The 21,748-nt window shown below is 34.4% G+C and overlaps 2 protein-coding genes and 1 long non-coding RNA gene across 3 annotated transcripts in view; 1 reads left to right on the top strand and 2 right to left on the bottom strand.

Annotated features, from left to right (window-relative positions):
• The window catches only part of LOC132543523 (NAD-dependent protein deacetylase sirtuin-2-like), a 29,694-nt gene extending 20,599 nt beyond the window's left edge, over positions 1–9,095 (bottom strand). Inside the window, exon 1 of the mRNA XM_060207036.1 lies at positions 8,830–9,095. Coding sequence (XP_060063019.1) covers positions 8,830–8,851 — 22 coding nt within the window. The 5' untranslated portion in view covers positions 8,852–9,095. The remainder of the gene's footprint in view (positions 1–8,829) is intronic.
• Positions 9,096–10,616: 1,521 nt separating this feature from the next.
• Positions 10,617–12,681, bottom strand: LOC132543604 (uncharacterized). The gene is made up of 3 exons (XR_009553979.1): positions 12,618–12,681; positions 11,584–11,690; positions 10,617–11,143 (listed from the first exon to the last, which is right to left on the bottom strand). It is a non-coding gene; the product is annotated as an uncharacterized LOC132543604 (long non-coding RNA).
• A 241-nt stretch (positions 12,682–12,922) lies between these two features.
• On the top strand, positions 12,923–19,519 carry LOC132543603 (transmembrane emp24 domain-containing protein 10-like). Its single transcript, XM_060207117.1, has 5 exons — positions 12,923–13,148; positions 14,544–14,664; positions 14,927–14,997; positions 16,999–17,125; positions 17,424–19,519. The coding sequence occupies exons 1-5, from the start codon at positions 12,963–12,965 to the stop codon at positions 17,543–17,545; spliced, it is 627 nt and encodes a 208-aa protein (XP_060063100.1). The 5' UTR covers positions 12,923–12,962; the 3' UTR covers positions 17,546–19,519.
• Positions 19,520–21,748: the final 2,229 nt, after the last annotated feature.

Below are 21,748 nucleotides of genomic sequence, written 5' to 3'. Positions count from 1 at the left end.
GAAGTTTTAACTGAAAAGGAAGTTATACATAATGTGGAAAGTAAAAAAATGGTGTGTGAAGTAATACCTTATGTGAGAAGTTTCAGCTGATGTGGGAAGTTATACCTGAAATGGGAAGTTTCAGCTGATATGGGAAGTTATACCTGAAGTGGGAAGCTTCAGCTGATGTAGAAAGATATAGCTGATGTGGGAACTTATAGCTGATGTGGGAAGTTATAGCTGATGTGGGAAGTTATAGATGATGTAGAAAGATATAGCTGATGTGGGAACTTATAGCTGATGTGGGAAGTTATAGCTGATGTGGGAAGTTATAGATGATGTGGGAAGTTATAGATGATGTGGGAAGTTATAGCTGATGTGGGAAGTTATAGATGATGTGGGAAGTTATAGCTAATGTGGGAAGTTAAAGCTGATGTGGGAAGTTATAGTTGATGTGGGAAGTTATAACTGATGTGGAAAGATATAGCTGATGTGGGAAGTTATAGCTGATGTGGGAAGTTATAGATGATGTGGGAAGTTAAAGTTGATGTGGGAAGTTATAGATGATGTGGGAAGTTATAGCTGATGTGGGAAGTTATAACTGATGTGGAAAGATATAGCTGATGTGGGAAGTTTTAGCTGATGTGGGAAGTTAAAGCTGATGTGGGAAGTTATATCTTAAGTGGGCATTTATAGCAATTAGTTCCATTGCTAGCAAGTAAATGGTTAGAGAAAAATATTCCCAAATAGTAACACCTTTATCACTAAATGCTGTTGTGCCCGTAATGTGGTTCTGGTGGTATGCTGTTTAAAAACACTGTCCCTGTCTGCCAGACCTGGGATACTCATCAACATGTCCGGTTTGGTTCAGATGCTGCATTAACCAAGATATTACAGAATGGCCGACATTTAAACACACAGCTAATTGGCTGTATTGTATACCACTTAAAACCATTCCACAAGCATCTTTCAGCATTTTTAAATACAGTATGATTATATGTATGGTTAATCGGTACATTTCGATCCACATGTAAACAATGCTTTAGGTGGCAAAGCAAACGCATGTTTTGTTATGTTTAATCGGTACATTTCGATCCACATGTAAACAATGCTTTAGGTGGCAAAGCAAACGCATGTTTTGTTATGGTTAATCGGTACATTTCGATCCACATGTAAACAATGCTTTAGGTGGCAAAGCAAACGCATGTTTTGTTATGTTTAATCGGTACATTTCGATCCACATGTAAACAATGCTTTAGGTGGCAAAGCAAACGCATGTTTTGTTAGGTTATCATTAAGTTGGGTGTTTTACTTGGTGGCATATGACACCAAACCTTTATGCAGACACTGTAAGGAGTACAACAAGGTTTACTTTCATAAAAAAGAAAAAGAAAAAACAAGATTTATCAAACATTTCACACTGATGTTATATGCTGAACAGTGCTCAGAAGGGATTGTATAAATCTGAGTCCAGCAACAAAAGCTCCATGGCAGAGTTAGCAATATATTCTTAATCAAGGTACCCTCTAGCAGCCATAGTAAACTTGTAGTCTTAAAGCAGGTGTTCTCTGTAGTAACCCAAGCCTACTTAAATGTATACTCCTGAAGTAGCATAATGTACACTGTATTTTGCAATCATAAAAATTACATCCAACTGTAAATAACCAGCTATATTGTTAAAGATGCTTCTGTAGTGGCCATGTCAAACAACCCATTATTTATACTCTTACTTCTGTAGTGGCCATGTCAAACAACCCATAATTTATACTCCTACACCTGCTGTGGCCATGTCAAACAACCCATAATTTATACTCTTACATCTGTAGTGGCCATGTCAAACAACCCATTATTTATACTCTTACATCTGTAGTGGCCATGTCAAACAACCCATAATTTATACTCCTACACCTGCTGTGGCCATGTCAAACAACCCATTATTTATACTCTTACTTCTGTAGTGGCCATGTCAAACAACCCCTAATTTATACTCCTACACCTGCTGTGGCCATTTCAAACAACCCATAATTTATACTCTTACATCTGTAGTGGCCATGTCAAACAACCCATAATTTATACTCCTACACCTGCTGTGGCCATGTCAAACAACCCATAATTTATACTCTTACATCTGTAGTGGCCATGTCAAACAACCCCTAATTTATACTCCTACACCTGCTGTGGCCATGTCAAACAACCCATAATTTATACTCCTACACCTGCTGTGGCCATGTCAAACAACCCATAATTTATACTCTTACATCTGTAGTGGCCATGTCAAACAACCCATAATTTATACTCTTACATCTGTAGTGGCCATGTCAAACAACCCATAATTTATACTCTTACATCTGTAGTGGCCATGTCAAACAACCCATAATTTATACTCCTACACCTGCTGTGGCCATGTCAAACAACCCATAATTTATACTCCTACACCTGCTGTGGCCATGTCAAACAACCCATAATTTATACTCTTACATCTGTAGTAAGGTAAGCAGTACAATGTTATCCCACTTAGCCAACTTTTTATAGTATTGAAATGTCCAGATGTTTTGTTGGGTAAGTGAGACTAGGTGTAGACTACAACAACAGGTAAACATCTGCTCGTTAAGAACAGGTGACTACAGATACATCTCAGATTAATTATACATGCACTCAAAATTTATCAATATATCTATTAAAAAAATACAACACATTTTAAGTTTAAATTCCTATTTTTTCATGTCATAATATACTACAATTTAAAAACAAGTATTTTTGGCATCATTGCATTTTACAAAGATAAAAACATCAATTTAAAATATGAAATTAAAAACCAAGTGTCTTTCACATATCACAGTGACTAAAAAAGAACTTATTATCAAAATGACACATTAAAAAGGAAGAACAGAGTTTTCACTCTTAATGAAGCAGATAAGATGCAGCATCAGCATACTCAATAACACTTATATGTCCATTAATCTGTCTTTGTCTGAGATGCCAATCAATATGGCACAGCCTACTAGCATTAACTTAAATATGGTTAACAGCAAATTTTTTGTAAGTATACTTAAATATAATAGCATAACCCTAAATAGGATTAACAGCAAATTTTCTGTAAGTATCCTTTAATGTAATAGCGTTACCCTAAATAAATAACAGCAATTTATTTGTAAGTATACAAGGATTTCATAGAAGCTATGCTGGCACTTTGTCAAATACACAATGCCAGTTGGTGATTTAGAGAAGAAGAGAGAACCTGCATCACTAACCTAGACATATACTGTTCTTATAGAAATAAATACAACTCCAGTCATTTTACTGGAAAAATATTGATTTTTGGATGGTAGTTATCAGTATAAAAAATAACCAGTTGAAAAAGTCCCTAAAAATCAAACTTTGGGAAAACATGCTCTTGAGTTTTAAAAGTTAGGAAAATAAGAAAAAAATATTTAACTACATTTGACTTAAGATATCTTCCTCATGTGCAGCAATAGGTGAATAAAGTAAACAGAATAGCAATACCGACTAAAATACAACACAGAAAATATTAACCATTAAATCTAGCCAGTTGTGTTCATCTGGTGTTATTCTTCGTGGAAATCAAACAATATTTCAATATTTGTATTTCTGCAACCTGTGATTTGAAAAATAACAAGTACATAAAAAGCCTTGATGTCCATTTGTGTATATGTGCACCCCTTATTGAACATATTGATGTTGACAAAATGCTTATACAATTTAAAGCTCTGATGCTCAAAATTTTATCCCATGCAATTTTACCTCAACATTGACATTTTTTATTGTTTTCAAACAGCTTTTTTCAAATTAACAAATGATTTCGCGAAATAATTCTGATGTTAAATACTCCTACAACTTTTGGTTTGTTGGTTGACTGGTTGTTTGGTTTCAACATTTTAGTCTCCCCGACTTGTCCTATTTCTATGCGCTGATTAAAATTCTTAATTTGAATTAGAATTATGTATTTCCCTTCTGAACTTTCGGGAGGTAAAAAATTGTTTGCTTCATTGAGAAGACCATGTTATGGTTGTAATTCCTGTTGAAAGATTTAGCCATCCAATAAAACACTAAAAATGTATCCTGGCACAAGGTGATGATTTTATCAACTTGGGTTCATCCATTCCAATTACCTTAATAAAAATAGTAAGTGTCACTTGTGTAGTATATAAATTATATTATAATTAAGTACACTATCAAGATATTCTTAAGATTTTCATAAAATAATTTATGAAATTGTTCAATTTGTTCTTAAAAACAGCTAAGAAATTAACCCCAAGGTCAACTTTGAACATTCATTTCATAGGGCAAAACTGAATGGAAGATCTCCCATTTAAAAAACTTAAATATACATGCCATACATTAATTTATTTATACTAAACTAGAATTTGTATCAATCAATTTAATATTCTGCCCCACAAATGCAATTAAAGCCAATTTCAATGGATTTTTTAACAAATATTCATGGTGAAATTACTTGCTTGTGTGATAATTCCTATTTACGTTTTAGGCAAATCTGTAATATACATGGATTGATCTCTGAATGCTGTTGATTTCCCATATACAGTCTTACACGATAGGCTTTTCCACATAAAAACTGCCTCAGCAGTTTTCCGTATTTTCATGTTCCTCTCTTGGCCAAAAAAAACACATCCCCACGTAAATTTTGGGACTTTTTTACTTGTTAGAATATATAAATGTCAATCTTTATGAAAGACCAAAAGAAATTCTGACCCAGTCAATTTGCAGTAAAACCGTACAGTTACTTGACTATAATGCGAATACATCACCACTGAATAAAAAATCTGGATGTGTTATATTAGCATGCTTGTGTTTGGCTTTTCATGCCCAGCAAAGAATATAAATGAAAGCTTGGCACATATTTGAATTCTTTTTAAGTTATTCAGTTATAAGCCCATTGTCTATTTGTAGTCCATCATGCTAGCATGACTATGTTTGTTTATTTGAACCCAGCAATGGTAAAATGTGACTCGAGGACCAGGTTCCGACCTTCCCATAGATCAGGACCTCATCCTTCAAACCTACCTACTAGTACATGTATATGTTCCAGAGGTATGAATATTAATTTCAACTGAAGTTCTAATTAATTACAGACAACAGACATTAAGGAAAGGTGCAAGTTCTTCTCACTTTGATAAAATCAACAAGAAGTTTACAAAATGTTAATGAAAATTTGATGAACTCAGGTTAAAAGAGTGCTCACAAAACTCAATCAGAACTCTAACATACCATATTCTAATGTATGCACATCACCAAAGGAGATCCGTTTTGTTTGTTTTTTATCCACATCTGTAACATAATAAAACTATTGCATGCAACATTCAAACAGAGAGGGGAAAAAACAACTACGTGTAATTAAATGTAATTTGGCTAAATATTCAAAATACATGCATGTATTGTAAGATACACTTGGGTTACGTGTAAAAAAATCCACTAATGTATTCCAAAAACCATAACTTTCCTGAGATACATATTGTTGGTTATCAGTTAAATTTTGACAAAATGTACTCTCAAAACAATAATGTATCTTTCTTGAGATACACATTTGTTATTTGGTTAAATTTCCTCAAAATTTCCAAAGGCCATAATACATGTACATGCATCACTTTCCTCAGATACACTTTGTTGGTTAAAAGTTTAATTTCCACAAAATATATCCCAAACTATAAAATACGAGGAATCCTATAAATACTGAACCATAATACACACACTCCCTAGATACATGAAGGTAACACCAAAGAGATGTGACTGGGTGTTCCTCGTGTATGCACATGTATCATTTGGGTACATGACAAGTACTCTAAAGCCCCAGGGCATTGTTTACTTTCAACTGGGTATTCTCCATCCATATAACAAGAGAAATCTCCAGATGTCCATGTGTTTCTATAAACATACCCAGATACCTATCAGATATACTAGAGTAAACATCTAGATACCAAGGTATTCTCTAGATACACCAAGGTATTCTCCAGATACACCATGGTATTCTCCAGATACATACCCCAAGGTATTCTCCAGATACACCATGGTATTCTCCAGATACACCATGGTATTCTCCAGATACACCAAGGTATTCTCCAGATACACAATGGTATTCTCCAGATACACAATGGTATTCTCCAGATACACCATGGTATTCTCCAGATACACCAAGGTATTCTCCAGATACACCATGGTATTCTCCAGATACACCAAGGTATTCTCCAGATACACAATGGTATTCTCCAGATACTCCAAGGTATTCTCCAGATACATACCCCAAGGTATTCTCCAGATACATACCCCAAGGTATTCTCCAGATACACAATGGTATTCTCCAGATACACAATGGTATTCTCCAGATACACAATGGTATTCTCCAGATACACCAAGGTATTCTCCAGATACACAATGGTATTCTCCAGATACACAATGGTATTCTCCAGATACACCAAGGTATTCTCTAGATACACCATGGTATTCTCCAGATACACCAAGGTATTCTCCAGATACACCATGGTACAGATACAATCTCCAGATACACAATGGTATTCTCCAGATACACAATGGTATTCTCCAGATACACAATGGTATTCTCCAGATACCCCAAGGTATTCTCCAGATACACAATGGTATTCTCCAGATACATACCCCAAGGTATTCTCCAGATACACCAAGGTAGTCTCCAGATACACAATGGTATTCTCCAGATACACCAAGGTATTCTCCAGATACACCATGGTATTCTCCAGATACACCATGGTATTCTCCAGATACACCAAGGTATTCTCCAGATACCCCAAGGTAGTCTCCAGATACACCATGGTATTCTCCAGATACACCATGGTATTCTCCAGATACACTACAGAAAACTTCAGATAAAACTAGGTATTTCATACATGTAAGAAAGTACCCTCTAGATATAATATTAAGATGCCAGATAAAATTTTCCAGATGCATCAGTGTTCTTTCTAAACATTCACAAAATACTCCTACATATACCAAGATACTCTCCCCGAATAGACCAGGAAGAGGCAGGTACTCCAAATCAATATACTCTAAAATATATTTAAGATAAACTGGTACATCAAGATACTCCAGGTGATCTCTAGAGATACAATGTATATTCCATGAACTTTCCAGAGGTACATCTAGGTAATTCCCAGAGATACACCCTGCTGGTACTCTGTAGTGAAACACCAGAATACTTTCTCGAGGTACATCCACATACTTTCCAGGATACATTCCAGTACCAGTACTCTCCAGTGGCACACCTAAGTACTTTCCAGCCACCCACAAGGTAGTACTCAGAACAAACAAGGTACTACTCTTCCAAGATACATAAAGTACAGACAAAGAAATCTTACAGTACTTTCCAGAGATACTCTCCAGAATTTGACAGACACACAATGTACTCTTCAGAGCTACCTCAAGGTGCTTTCCTGAGATTCTAAAGATGCACAGGGTAGTAACAATCACTACTGCATGTTAATGATATCTGGGCAATTTTAGATTTCTCTTTGTTTATGTTAGAAGTTATCCCTATAACAACAAAGCTATTTCTTATAAAATCCCTCATCCATCCTCCACCCCACCCCCTCATCCAACTATCACCATGCATGTGATAGATGTCATAAGACAGATTTTCTGTAAAAAAAAATCTGGGAGACTGCACAGTAAGATGTGACCTGAAAAGGCTAAAATAAATAACATGCTTGACTGCCTGTAAAAGGCTTAAAAGAGAATGAGAATGTGGTGCTCCAATAGTAATTATACCTGCAAACAACATAAGTATGCAAGTTATACAGCACACATATGAAACCAAAGAAGTAATAATGGCCATGGCAACATAAGCCAGACTATTTTTGGCAGAACTGATCCTCTGATGGTGTCATTTATCAAGATTTTCAAAGCCATGGCTGCCATCACATCCATCTGGAACATGCTAAGGCTCTAAATCTAATGCAGCACCATCTTCATGACTTTTTGTTCTGGAGTGATAGTGATAACAATAGTGTCAAGATGGCAGTCATGGTGGCCTTGTGGCAATGTCTAAATCATATTTGAACCAAGTCCGGACCATGCTTTACTATTTAATTAAAGTGCAGTTTCTATTTTTTCTATCTTTAATATGTAGAATTCTGTTAATATAGTAACCATGTCTTTTAGGACATATTGTTTAAAAGTAGACCAGTCAGACATGCACTATAGAAGGCATAGTAACATCAATTCATCTGATCTCTCTAGATCTTGCCCAGTAAATCTCAAAGAATCATTGTAAGGCAAAACTGAGTTCACAAAGAAATATATACAATGACATATTGTCCATTTCATCAAGGACGTATAACACAGATAATACAGAATACGTCCCTGGTTTCATCCTTCACAATCCCCTTCACTTCAGTGTAACAAAATCATATGGAAATCCCACCATGCAAAAGTTATTATGCAAGGTTGATGAAGGAAATTATTTTTTGAGAAACAAGTAGTTCTAGCTCAGAAACCTTGGATACAGCAACACTGCATTATATAACAGTCACGAGTTTATTAATAACCTGCAGGTTATATAGATTATAACATTTGTTCATTTAAACATAGCGTCAATCAATCCTGATAAGTAGGCCAATACAGTTTTAATATTAATCTGGATGCATTTCCTTTAAAAATGTCACTAAGATAAATTAATGTTACATGCAAACGATAAGCTATAGAGCACATGCTGCACATACATTGTCATTTTTTATACACACATGCATTTTCAGCAGATTGTCCTATCTTTATTTCTTGCCCTGCACAGTCCCGCTTTTTGTTTAAATGCAGATGTATTTTATTATTTCCTGCTTAGATATTTACCGTCTTTCGAACTTGACGCCATTTCGATATTACACTGGAACAGTATAACAGTCCCCGTGACAGTTGACCACGATGGGGCAGTGTCGTGCGCTCACACCGACCTGTCTGTACACTTTACAACCAAATCACATCAATTAAAGATCTGGTCGACAGCTGATCCAGTGAAAAAAAATCGCAGATTTTGATCTTCTTGTTTAGACTGATGGCATCATCTAAGTATTTATAAGTCAACGAGGAAGGCCCACTTCAGAAGGCCGAGTTCTCTTACATCACTCAAGGCAACAACGCAAATGGTGAAACTTTATTTACAAACAGCGTCGCACACACGCTTGATTATAAGTAGTTCATAGTGCTCAACGCGCTTCAAATCAAAAGCATTTGAACGAAGCCATGCGCCCGCTTAACCAACTCCCTGCGCTCGCCTCTCCTTTTTTCTTTCTACCTAGTTTGTTTATTTTAATGAAAATACGGAACGAATTACTCAAAAACATCCAAAATTACCCCCCCAAACACCCCAAAACAACACAGAAGACGAAAAAAATTATATAAAAGTTTTTATATGGTAAAAGATATACCCTTGTGAAATTCCGGCTCCTGATATTGTTAAAATACAAATTACATTTATTCATTTACAAACGTCTCTAAAATTAAAAGAAAAAACACTTTTTTCCCCGCCACTTGGGTTTGCAAGTGTCTTATACGGGTTTATTTAAAAGGGTGGATACATTTGGCGTGTAGGATATTTGAAGTTTGATATTAAGATTTTTGGCTGGGGAGAGAAAAAAAATGGAAGCTTGGGGATACTGACCGAAAAACTTAACAATGAGATTAATGTTCTAAAATTCAACATATGTTCAAAGATGAGCAGCAAAACTAGATAAAGCTGTTAACAAAAATCGTACACAGAAAGCCTACTTCAATCACGGACTTATATACTTGTATACAAGTCCGTGCTTCAATCAAGACTTTCTTGCCTTCAATATAGGAGACTTTGAATGGACATGATAGAGGTGTACCATATCATATCAGCCATGGATAAATGCAACATACAACAATTACACCATTAAACCCAACTAAGAACAAAAGGTCATGGAAAAAGTTAACAAAAGAGCCAATGTAGGCTAGTCATTAGGACTTTTTTCACAATGTTAATTTGTTGAACACTTTGACTGAAAAAGTTTTATCACCCAGCACACTCAATGAATTCATGGAAAACCTTAATTAACACTGGAATACCAAACCATTAAAGTCAGACCAGACTGCTACTTGCCAGGACAGAAAACACAAATGTTAGGGGTCAGAACAGCATGTGCTGATCATGTGATGGATACTTCAGGGTTTCCTTGAAAAGGAAGTGTTTTCAGGGCTGCATTTCATCTTTCATCTAGTTCAAATATTCAGTAACCTAAACATTTGTCAAACTTTCATTATTTAAATAATTTACCTCTGCTCAACTACAAATATTTACCATAATTTACAGATAAACCAGTGTTATATGTCATCATTCTTTAATTCAAAATACCTGGTAAATAGTTTGGTATAGACTGGAATATCAATTTCCAAAAGAAATCTAAGAGCACAAATGTAAATGTTTTGTACCTTTAAGAATAAATTATTTTGGACTGATCAATATGAGTCAGTACAAGATACCTTCTATCCCCTACTTTATTTTGATATTTATATTCCCTTTTTTGTTTTTGTTTTTTCACAGGAACAGAACAAAACTGTAACGGATATCGTAATTGTATACTAATAGTGAAAAAAAAAACACACAAACACACATTAAATTATTCTTATATATGTTTATTACTTCTTGTGATACCAAACATCAAAAACGATTCTGACCCAACACAACAAACACAGCCTACGAAGGAAATGTACAATTTAACCATAGGGCAGAAATATCACTAATGTGCACCTTTTCAGAATAATATTCACAATTGACACACAACACCTCGAAAAATGCCTCTCAGATGATACATTTGCCACTACAAGTTCATATAAATTGGTCAACTGTTTTACAAATTACTACCTTGTACTTTTAAATTTAGGCAAAGTCTCTGTCAACATCAGATAAAATGGAGGATTTTTCAAGGCTGACCAATTCATAATACTAGTAAAGACACTGCACATTCTTTAAAATTCACACAGCACTTCTTCGACGTTTCGGGTCCTCAATTGCCTGCAATAATGTATCTTTCATCCATTACACCATTCTCTCATCTCAATGTTAAATGTTGTCAAGATCATATTCTTCGTGGTACCTTCACACTGCGGATTTTCTTTATTTCTTTATATAAGACATCTTGTCCAACTGTTCAAAAAAAATAAAACCAAATTTCAGAAAACAAAAAATCAATGAATTAAAATAAAAGTTTTCTTTTTAATAAGAGGTGCAATGAACCTGAGTCGCTGATCTGTTCTTCAGCTAACACAGGACACTTTGGTCGTTACCAAAACAATTTTTACAACTAAGAGCAGTATTAATGTATTCACATTTGCTCACCAAAGTTTGTGATGAATTATGTACTGGACTTCAAAAGCTATCTAGATTTCAAGAACATGTAACAAGTGATCATTTTTAATTTCAATAATGTAACATTGCATAATTTTCAAGCCAATACCAGCCACTGATTCATGGTAAATGTTATTGTTATTATTGTTTATATTTTGATATGCACCTCAGCGAGCCTGATGGAATTACGTTTTTTGCATAGAAACTGATCAAAATACACTTATGTACTTCAAACATACCGATGGGATCTTTCATGATTCGTTCTACTTTTTCAGCTTCCCTCATTCTCACCAATACCCGTTGATGACCAGTTCCTGCTAAGCTCTCGAGCAAGACCACTGTATATCTGAAATATAAAAATAACATTGACAGCTCACAGAATAGCCATACCACACAATGTACTTAAGTTTCAAATCAATTCAACTTGTGATCTTTATGTGTTTCCATATCAAATGATCCTGAAACTGATTGTATTATGCCCCTTTGGTAGGCCAAAAGGGTTCTGGCTATCTATTAATGATTTTGTTTTTCTCTTTGTTACAGAGGATTGTCCGAATTCCTCCCTGTACAAAAAAAAAAACAAAACTTTATGACATCTGTACACTCTGGCGTACTTACAATGACCAGCACTATGCAGAATCTCTCTAGACATGTGATTGTGAATTACAACTCTAAAGGGATTCTACATAGTGGTAGCCAATGTAAATATGCTGGAAGGTAAACTAGCTTTCCATCTTTCAATGATTTATAACTATCATGCAGTTATAAACTATGTAAAACATTGCCTAAATGGCTTGTTAGCGTTATAAATATTTGGTCTTTTAATATAAGGGAGGAATTCTAACTATAATCCGTGACAAAGATATATATATATAAAGATATAGGTCGGTATTGTCTTTGTAGGGCCTATTGGTGTACAGATTGGTGGGAAACTGGGGCAAAACGACTTGGTGAAAACCGGGTGGGTTCGAAACGTCATGACATCCTGTAATGTAGGTTAGGTAGGCACGGCTGATATATATATATATATATGTGTGTGTGTGTGTGTGTGTGTGTGTGTGTGTGTGTATGTGTATGAGTGTATTGACAGGCGAGGATTGTGATGGTACATGCTACGTTTGGGTGCGAATCACAGTCCGACTGCATTCATGGCATATACTCATCTACGTCACAAAATGGTTGTTGATGGTGATTTCAACGTTGCACAATAGCGTCAACATGCCATGTGATGAGAATTATGTGACAAAACGTAAACATATCATAAGTTACTCACTTCGCTAACCTCTTGCGTGCCATACTTTTCCTTGTCAATTTGTCTCTCGATGGGCTCCTTCCTAAGTTACCTCGGATACAAACACAGAAGAGACTCTGCTTATCCATTTTCTCCGAACGGTCATAATATCAATTAATGGAAATGTAATATAAATTACTTTATTGTGACATCTGTCTATAGAACTACTTTTTACTCGTGATGCATGTGTTTTACCTATCATTAAAACAATTCGAATTAATTTTTATTTTCTCCGTAGCAACCGGATACGATGCCGACAGCTGCCGGAGTTTACCGAATGCCACGTTAACAAACGTGCGTTACTAAAGCTGGCCACAGAAAACAGCAATGAACATGGATCTAACTCAGATAACTTGTGTTTTGACTTTCCTTTGCTTTGCTTCAATTGACTGTTTAATGTTCCATTTGCCTGCAAATGCGAAAAAATGTTTACGAGAGGAGATCCACAAGGATGTGTTAGTGACCGGCGATTATGAACTGTCAGACGCACCGGGTCAGAAAGCAACACTCACGGTAAACACGAAACTACAGACTGTTGCGTTGAACGATCATTGTTTTAAGGGATGACTCGATGATTTAATGATATATAGACTGAATATGTATGCCTGTTTGTTCAACTGTATGGCCAAATCCATCTTTGTCCTATGTTTGATGCACGTGTTCAGTTGAATCGTCAATGATACCGGTTCAATGAGTAACAGTGAACACAAAAGTAGCTCCCCCTTAAAAGGCATAACATGAAAAAGCATGTGTATTTTATGTAATTTTATTACTCGTGATAAGATTTATAGAATTATTAGAGAGACTGTTGTCATAGCCCTGGTTAATTATGATATTAGTGTGTAAAGTGGCTACTTCGGTTAAAAACATTAGATTTATAGGTGACACATCATCATTATTTGACCTGTTGAGACAGATGTTCAGAGTTGTCCATACAGGTACTCATATCAAAATAAGAGAGAGAGAGAGACATAGATCTCAGCTCATATGTTATGATTTGAATAGCAATAAAAAATCTCAACTAGGTCATTTAAAAGTGTAAAAATACAGACTTTTTTAATCATGCTTTAAAGAATTATTCAGATATTAATGATGCTTGTTTGATGTTTTGCGTGTTTCTTTATCAGCTTTTTGAATGTCAGTATTAGTTGAGAAATTCAGTTTTTGTGCCTATAGATCTAGTTCTTTGCTCATTTGTACCCGATGAAAAATAAGTTCCATTAGTTTTGACATTCTTTCAACTTCGGTTTTGCTTTTGTCTAAGCCACACTGATAATACAATACCTTATTGAAAAAGATTTCAGTTTAAACTGTTGGGGTTCAAAGAAAAATTCTAATATTTAAGATAAATGGTGCTAGCATTTGATTTTGAGATATTTGTTTGTTGTAGTTTTTTCTGTCATGTGACTTTTTTCCTAATTAAGCAATAAGAACTGCAATTTTAAAGTTTAAAGTGTCCCAGGAATGAGTTGCTTGTCAGGAAGAGACATGAAAAGGCATGTAAACAACATTGAGAAATTTAGGCTCTTCTGAAGGCATAAGACTAATTTAAGTATTTATTCAATAGCCATCAATAGCTTTTGTTTAACAAAATCATGAACAAAGCCAGGTGCCCAAGGTCCTCAAAACTGAAATCAACTCTTCCCAATGTTTTTTTTTTTCATATTGTTATATGTTCTTATCTGTATTCCTGAATAGTATGTATATAAGTTGGATTAAACTTTTAAGGTACATGAATATGTGAAACACATTTGTTGTAAATCTTAACCATTGTTACAAACACATTTTGTTATAAATCATAAATGGGTACATGAATATGCTTGTGAAACACATTTGTTGTAAATCTTAACCATTGTTACAAACACATTTTGTTATAAATCATAAATGTTGTTACCATTTGTTTTCCAGGTTACAGACTCCAAGGGCCACATACTCTATACTAAAGATGATGCTAAGAAAGGAAAGTTTGCCTTTACAACAGAAGAATATGATATGTTTGAAGTTTGCTTCCAGACAAAGATGGTTGGAGGTGAGACTCATGACTTTGTATAAGAAAATGATTGGTCTACATCTAATCACATGTTTTTCCATCAAATTGCTCTCTGACAATGATACATTACAGCATTACCGGTATATTGTATGCTTTTACAGTGTTCTGTGATGTTGCATAATTTTAGCCGATCAGATTCGTTGCATACATGAAAAAACAGAAAGATATTTTTGTATGAAGGCCTGAAGTTCTGTATAACTGATGTATGAACAATTGACATGAAAACACTTTGGATTTACAGGTGGACATGGTGGGGACAGAGAGGTGACACTGGATATGAAGCACGGAATCGAGGCCAAAAGTTATGATGATGTGAGTACAGCTTACAATGGGATGGTCTTACAACAGCACCACATATACCTCTGACTGCTGTTTTGTCATCCAATAGGGATCCATGGAATCTGCTAACCTTAAAGGAGAGGTTTTATTTGACCCTGTTATATTTATTACCTTCCTGTATGTATACCTGTGTATATGAACATAACTGAAAAAAATTAAGTTCAACAAAACAAATGTTGTGTTTTGCTCATGATTTCAAGCCCTAACATTCAACATTTGGTATGTTTTAGTTATCATATACACAGGGTATCTACATATACACAGGGTATCTATAATATACACCAGGTATCTACATATACACAGGGTATCTACATATACACCAGGTATCTACATATACACAGGGTATCTACATATACACCAGGTATCTACATATACACTGCATATCTACACACAGGGTATCTACATATACACAGGGTATCTACATATACAACAGGGTATCTACATTTACACAGGGTATCTACATTTACACAGGCTATCTACATTTACACAGGCTATCTACATATACAACGGGTATCTACATATACACAGGGTATCTACATATACACCAGGTATCTACATATACACCAGGTATCTACATATACAACGGGTATCTACACACTGAGTATCTACATATACACCAGGTATCTACATATACAACGGGTATCTACATATACACAGGTTATCTACATATACAACGGGTATCTACATATACACAGGTTATCTACATATACACAGGGTATCTACATATACAACGGGTATCTACACACAGAGTATCTACATATACACAGGGTATCTATATATACACAGGGTATCTACATATACACCAGGTATCTACATATACAATGGGTATCTACACACAGGGTATCTACATATACACAGGGTATCTACATATACACCAGGTATCTACATATACACCAGGTATCTATATATACACAAGGTATCTCCATATACACCAGGTATCTACATATACACAGGGTATCTACATATACACAGGGTATCTACATATACACAAGGTATCTATACATACACAGGGTATCTACACATGCACCTGGTATCTACATATACACCAGGTATCTACATATACACCGGGTATCTACATATACACCGGGTATCTCCACACAGGGTATCTACATATACACCAGGTATCTACATATACACCGGTTATCTACATATACACAGGGTATCTACATATACACCAGGTATCTACAGATACACCGGGTATCTACATATACACAGGGTATCTATACATACACAGGGTATCTACACATACACCAGGTATCTACATATACACCGGTTATCTACATATACACAGGGTATCTACATATACACCAGGTATCTACAGATACACCAGGTATCTACAGATACACCAGGTATCTACATATACACAGGGTATCTATACATACACAGGGTATCTACATATACACAGGGTATCAACAATACAGTTGATGTAATGGCATGGATAATGTGAATGTTGGTATGGCTTGGGATACCCTTATATTTTACCATTGTAGACATCTATTTATTTTTTACACATTTTCACATTATAAACTGTATGCATTAGTTGGGATAACTTTGGCAACCAGGTCTAATTCATCAAAACATAAAATAATTTTCTTCTTCAATGAAATGATACCAGAGAGAGTAATGACTAGAATGCCATTTAAATGTTTAAGAGATATTCAAATAAAAATAGGATGAATGATTATAGCAATCTTCAAGCTTGATTTCTGCCGTTTATTGAGAAAGATGCAACATTTTTCTCAGAAATTTTACACTGAATGTTTGAAAAGTATTATTAAGGAATTTTAACTGCATTTGTAAAAATCTGTAGCTCAAAGTATTTAACTGCTCATTGAAAGTGCCAAAATGATTTAAAAACCATATCGGAAATAATGTTATCATGGAGACAATTTACCGTAATAGAAATTTTCTGACTTTACTGTGTAGCAGAAAACATTGAATTACTGATTTCTATTTTACAAATTCTACTTGCAGCTAGCAAAGGCTGAAAAACTGAAACCTCTGGAAGTAGAGCTGAGGAGACTGGAGGATCTCTCAAAATCCATAGTTGATGATTTTGAATATATGAAAGAACGAGAGAAGGAAATGAGAGATACAAATGGTAAGTGTTAAAGCATATAGAATGTTATATAGCCCTCGATTAGTTCAGAAAAATTGTGACTAAATGTGTAGGATACATGCTCTACAAATGTGATAAAAGATTTGTAACTAAAATAAAATTGTTGCTCTTAGATTTCTTTAACTCAAAACAATTTCCACATGAATTTGTGTTTAGACAAATGAACACCTTTTGATTTCTTCAAGGAAGACTGCATTTGTAGGTAATAGAATATCTCTTTACCGGTGTCCAGGAGGAGCACAAATCTGTTACTCTAACTTGTTGCCTTTTCCTGTTTCAGAGTCTACCCACTCACGTGTGATGTACTTTAGTATTTTCTCCATGTGTTGTCTCCTTGGATTGGCCACATGGCAAGTGCTGTACCTACGACGTTATTTCAAGGCCAAGAAACTTATTGAATGAGTGGGAATGTTGTCTAGAATTAAACAATTATCCATAATCCTTTTGGGTGAGCATTTCCACTCATCACGAAGATAACATTTTGTTATTTATTTTCGGATATAGTTTTAAGGGTATTAAATAATAAGGATAATCTTCCATAACTTTCAAAAAACCAGTAAAGATAAATTTTTTGCAGTGATTGAACTTTTTTAATGGGAAGTCATTCCCTACCAAATTGGTCTTTGACAAAAACATCTATAGCATCCTCCAAATATGCATGTCATCCATTGACCTTGTTGATAATTTGCTATTAAAACGGATTGATATATTGATTGAAAAGTCTTTTAAAGAATTTGTTTTCCTGTTTAAGTAAAAAAGTGTGTGAAGTTTGCCACTTTATTTTGCAGATTTAATTTTGCAAAAAGAATTAATTCCAGAAATATTATCAGTAATACCTCTGGAGGCATTCAAACAATTCAATACTTATTTTAAAGCATACAAGTTACATTAATCCGGTTTCTTTTGGTTAGTCCCATGTCAGTTTTTATTTTGGCTTGCTATCACTCAAACCATTTAGTATAGAATTTATTTTGTGGTAAATTGATGTTTGCATCAATTAATTTCAGTCATATTATTATCAGAATATACTAGAATTATTTATAAATGAAATTTTCAACTCAATAGCTATTCATGTGTTTGCCAAACTGCATGAATAACTTTCGAAATACAATTTTGTGTGGAAAAAATAAGGTATATTTTTATGGCAAAAACACTAGAATATGCATTTTAGAAATATGTGGAAGGAAGTGTAATATTCCATCAATATTTGTCCTTGAATAGGTGTTTGTTGATTTATCAATTAGACTTAGTCAGTATGGTGATTTTGCATGAGAGAGTGAGAGATTTGAATGTTTTAATTATATTCTTTGATAAGGATGAATGATTGTATCTTGAACCGAGATTTTGAATGAGACCAAGCAGGTCGTCAGTGCTGCTATTAAAATCTGCCTGTATAATGATGTTGTATTTAGCTATTTGATAAAAATTATTCAGATTTGTGAGATTTTAAATAGTGTACTTTTTGTGTCATCAGCTTTACATCATATCTTACATCAGTATAAATATAATACAAATAATTAAACATTTTTTCTAATTGTGTCCTGAAACTATAAGTGCTTGATTTCGGTTTGTAAGAAATTTGATTTAACCCCATTTCTTAAAGAACACTGACTTTTATAGAGTAATATATTTGTAAATGGTGCAGAAGATGCCAATCATCTCGAGAGTAATTCTGGTCTGTTGGTGTGTATGTATGTGTACAAAACTTGTACATCTTTATTATAACTGGGTCCTTTTGTAAACCATCATGTATCAAAAAGAGAAATTTATGGAGTTATTGTGAATATAGTGAGTGAACCAGGCTGTTGAAAGTTCTATATATAAGTGTACGAGGTGTAACATTGATCGGTGTGGATGACTTGGGAGAGAAACAGGATATATAATGTTCAACCTCTCAACTTTTTATTATAACAATCTGTTTTCTGTCAAGTCGCAGAAATGAATGGAGCCTTTGTTCAAACTGCAGTGATAAAACACCTCAAATGAAATTTTCAAATCTTGTGGGTTTTTTTGTGTTTTTTTTTTGTTCAGATGAAGCTTTAAAGATATTGGCATAGTTTTTCAAAATCAGAATTAGACATTCACTAACATATTTTTAAGCTGGAATGTTTGTATATTTGGAAAAACGTGTAGATGTTCATTTCATTATTTTGTTATTTATGGGTTGATTATGAGAATAATTATGCGCTTTAATGAATGACATTATTTTCATTTCTTTTTTCCCCCCATCTCAGTGATAATGTTTCCCAGGTGTATTCTGCAAGCCTGGATTCTTTGTGAGGTTGAAGTGAAAATGGAAGATAAGAAGCATTATGATAGATTTGCAATTGTAAATATTTCCCTGGAAATATGGTGAATAAAAGAAAGATAAATTACCTTCAGATGTTCTGTGTTTCATGGAATAATACGTAAGTTTGATGTATATAGTTGGGACTTTATACCTACCACCAATTCCTGTCACATTCTAGTCTCCCAGAGTTACTGCCCATCATTTCACTGTCTGATGGTATAGCGATAAGTTAAACAGCTGATGGGGGCCAAGAATGTTCATTTGTATGCTGTCACATGACATTTTTTAGTCATTTATTTATGGTTTTACAGAGGAATTTAAATAATAATAACAAAATTTGATATTTTCACTCATTTTTTACTAGTCAAATTGCATAATTTGCAGTGAATTAACAATTGAAAATTATAAAAGGAAGCCAGAAATTGACGTTTCAAATAAACATTTTTACATTTTTTTTAATTTCTGAAGTGCTGAAAAGTTTTTTGATTCAAAATTAATCGCTCTTTTTCAACAGTTTATAATAAAGGGCAGTAACTCTGCTGATCGTATGCTAGAAAGGAATAATGATATAAGGAAATATTCATCAAATCAGTGTAATTTGTTCAGACGTATCGTTGATCATTTAGAGAGAAACAACATGATCGGTCTTCTATCTGCTGGTACTAATTTCACTAATCTGATGACAATTCAACAGTCTCCGTTATGGCTAGTCTTGGTATCACACGGGGACTGAAACTCTCTATACACAATTGTACTAGACGGAAAACAGAAACACAATGAAATAATCCCACAAGCAAACTCCACCCACAAATACCTAATTCTGGTCCCTATTTTGAAAGACACTTGCTGTCTCTAACCGCTGTCCAAAGCATAATATATTTAAAACTGGCAATTTAAAGTGAACGTTTTGTAAGAATTCCTTTATAAAAAAAGTTAAAGCTTCGAGTTTATCAAGTAATGAATTGTCGTGATATGGCGTTTATGGAAGTCATAAATGACATCTTTGTAGACAAACGTAATATTGCACAATCTGATATGTTTGCCTGAAAGACAATTCAATGCTTATGGATGATGCTGTTGTATGTCGATGATGATTGCATTAAAATACATTTTTTTTATTTTCGGCTGTGTAATCCGTCAAGTCGAACAGCCACTTTGACGGCGATTCGTCGTTTCCATGACTACAAAAATGGTGTCGCAATGGTTGCGCATTGCCTTTCTGTTTAGTTTTGTTTAAGATTTTTATCTATTCGTTGTTTACTGATATGTAAAATGCAGTTTGAACACCAGTAAACAACGAGAAAGAAAGAAAATTCTCATATTTTCGTTTTGAATACATTTCATTTTCTTTGTTTACGCTCCTAAAAACAATAATCGTCGATTATTGGACGTTAAAAGTGCAATGACGGAACAGCCCGACAACTGATGGAATGGCAAAACAGCGATACATTTATTACATTTTTGTGAGATATTTTAAATATCTATATTTCCAAAAATAAAGTAACAAAATTAAAAGAAATAAAAAACGCAACAGAGGATTCACACTAATATTTTCCGCAAGTGCACAGAGGTCCGGCTTCCTACACCAGACTTTACCGAAGTGTAAACATCGATTCGGTTGGTAAGACCAAATATCGAGGATACACACTGAGAATATACAATATATTACACATTCATACACGGAACAGAAACGTCTATTAAGTATTTATTTCCTTCCTTATTCGGACCCATTGGTTAATACAACCCTATGAATGCAATTTCATAGTGACGGCGTTCATAGAGATCATCTTTTTACCTTTCCAACCATGTATTTCTTATATACAGGTTATCACTGTAGACAAATTTCTTCATAGGCAGGTGGTCTTTACAGACAAGCGGTCAGAAGACATATCTCACTGTTTAGTGACGTCAATTTTTGCCCTGTGTCCTAAGGCAAATGTAGAGTTCACCCGGAAGTAAATGACGTTCTAACCTTGTCAAATACTCATATTCGTTTACAGATAATGCAGTTTTGCTATGTATACCAATAATTTAACTTATTTGGCAAATTAGTGAGGAGAAAAAATAAAAACAAAAATTACCTTCACTTTATGGGATATTATAATTTCATGCTGAATTTGCCGTATAAACTCAAATTCATTACTCTAAGAGCCGGACATACATGTTGGCTGTGTGATTCATATCTGTCCGTTTCTTTTTCCTTTTTCCTGTCTTTTTCGTTTTATTGATGTATTTGTGTGTTTTGATACGCTACTTTTTAAGAAATTACTAAAAAAAAAATCTTGAACGTAATAGAAAAAAAAAAAAAAAAAACA

The sequence above is a fragment of the Ylistrum balloti genome, unplaced genomic scaffold (assembly GCF_031769215.1).
Source record: "Ylistrum balloti isolate Yb309-2 unplaced genomic scaffold, AGI_CSIRO_Ybal_v1 Utg369758, whole genome shotgun sequence".
NCBI lineage: Eukaryota > Metazoa > Mollusca > Bivalvia > Pectinida > Pectinidae > Ylistrum > Ylistrum balloti.
This window is presented reverse-complemented; position numbering and strand designations above follow the sequence as displayed.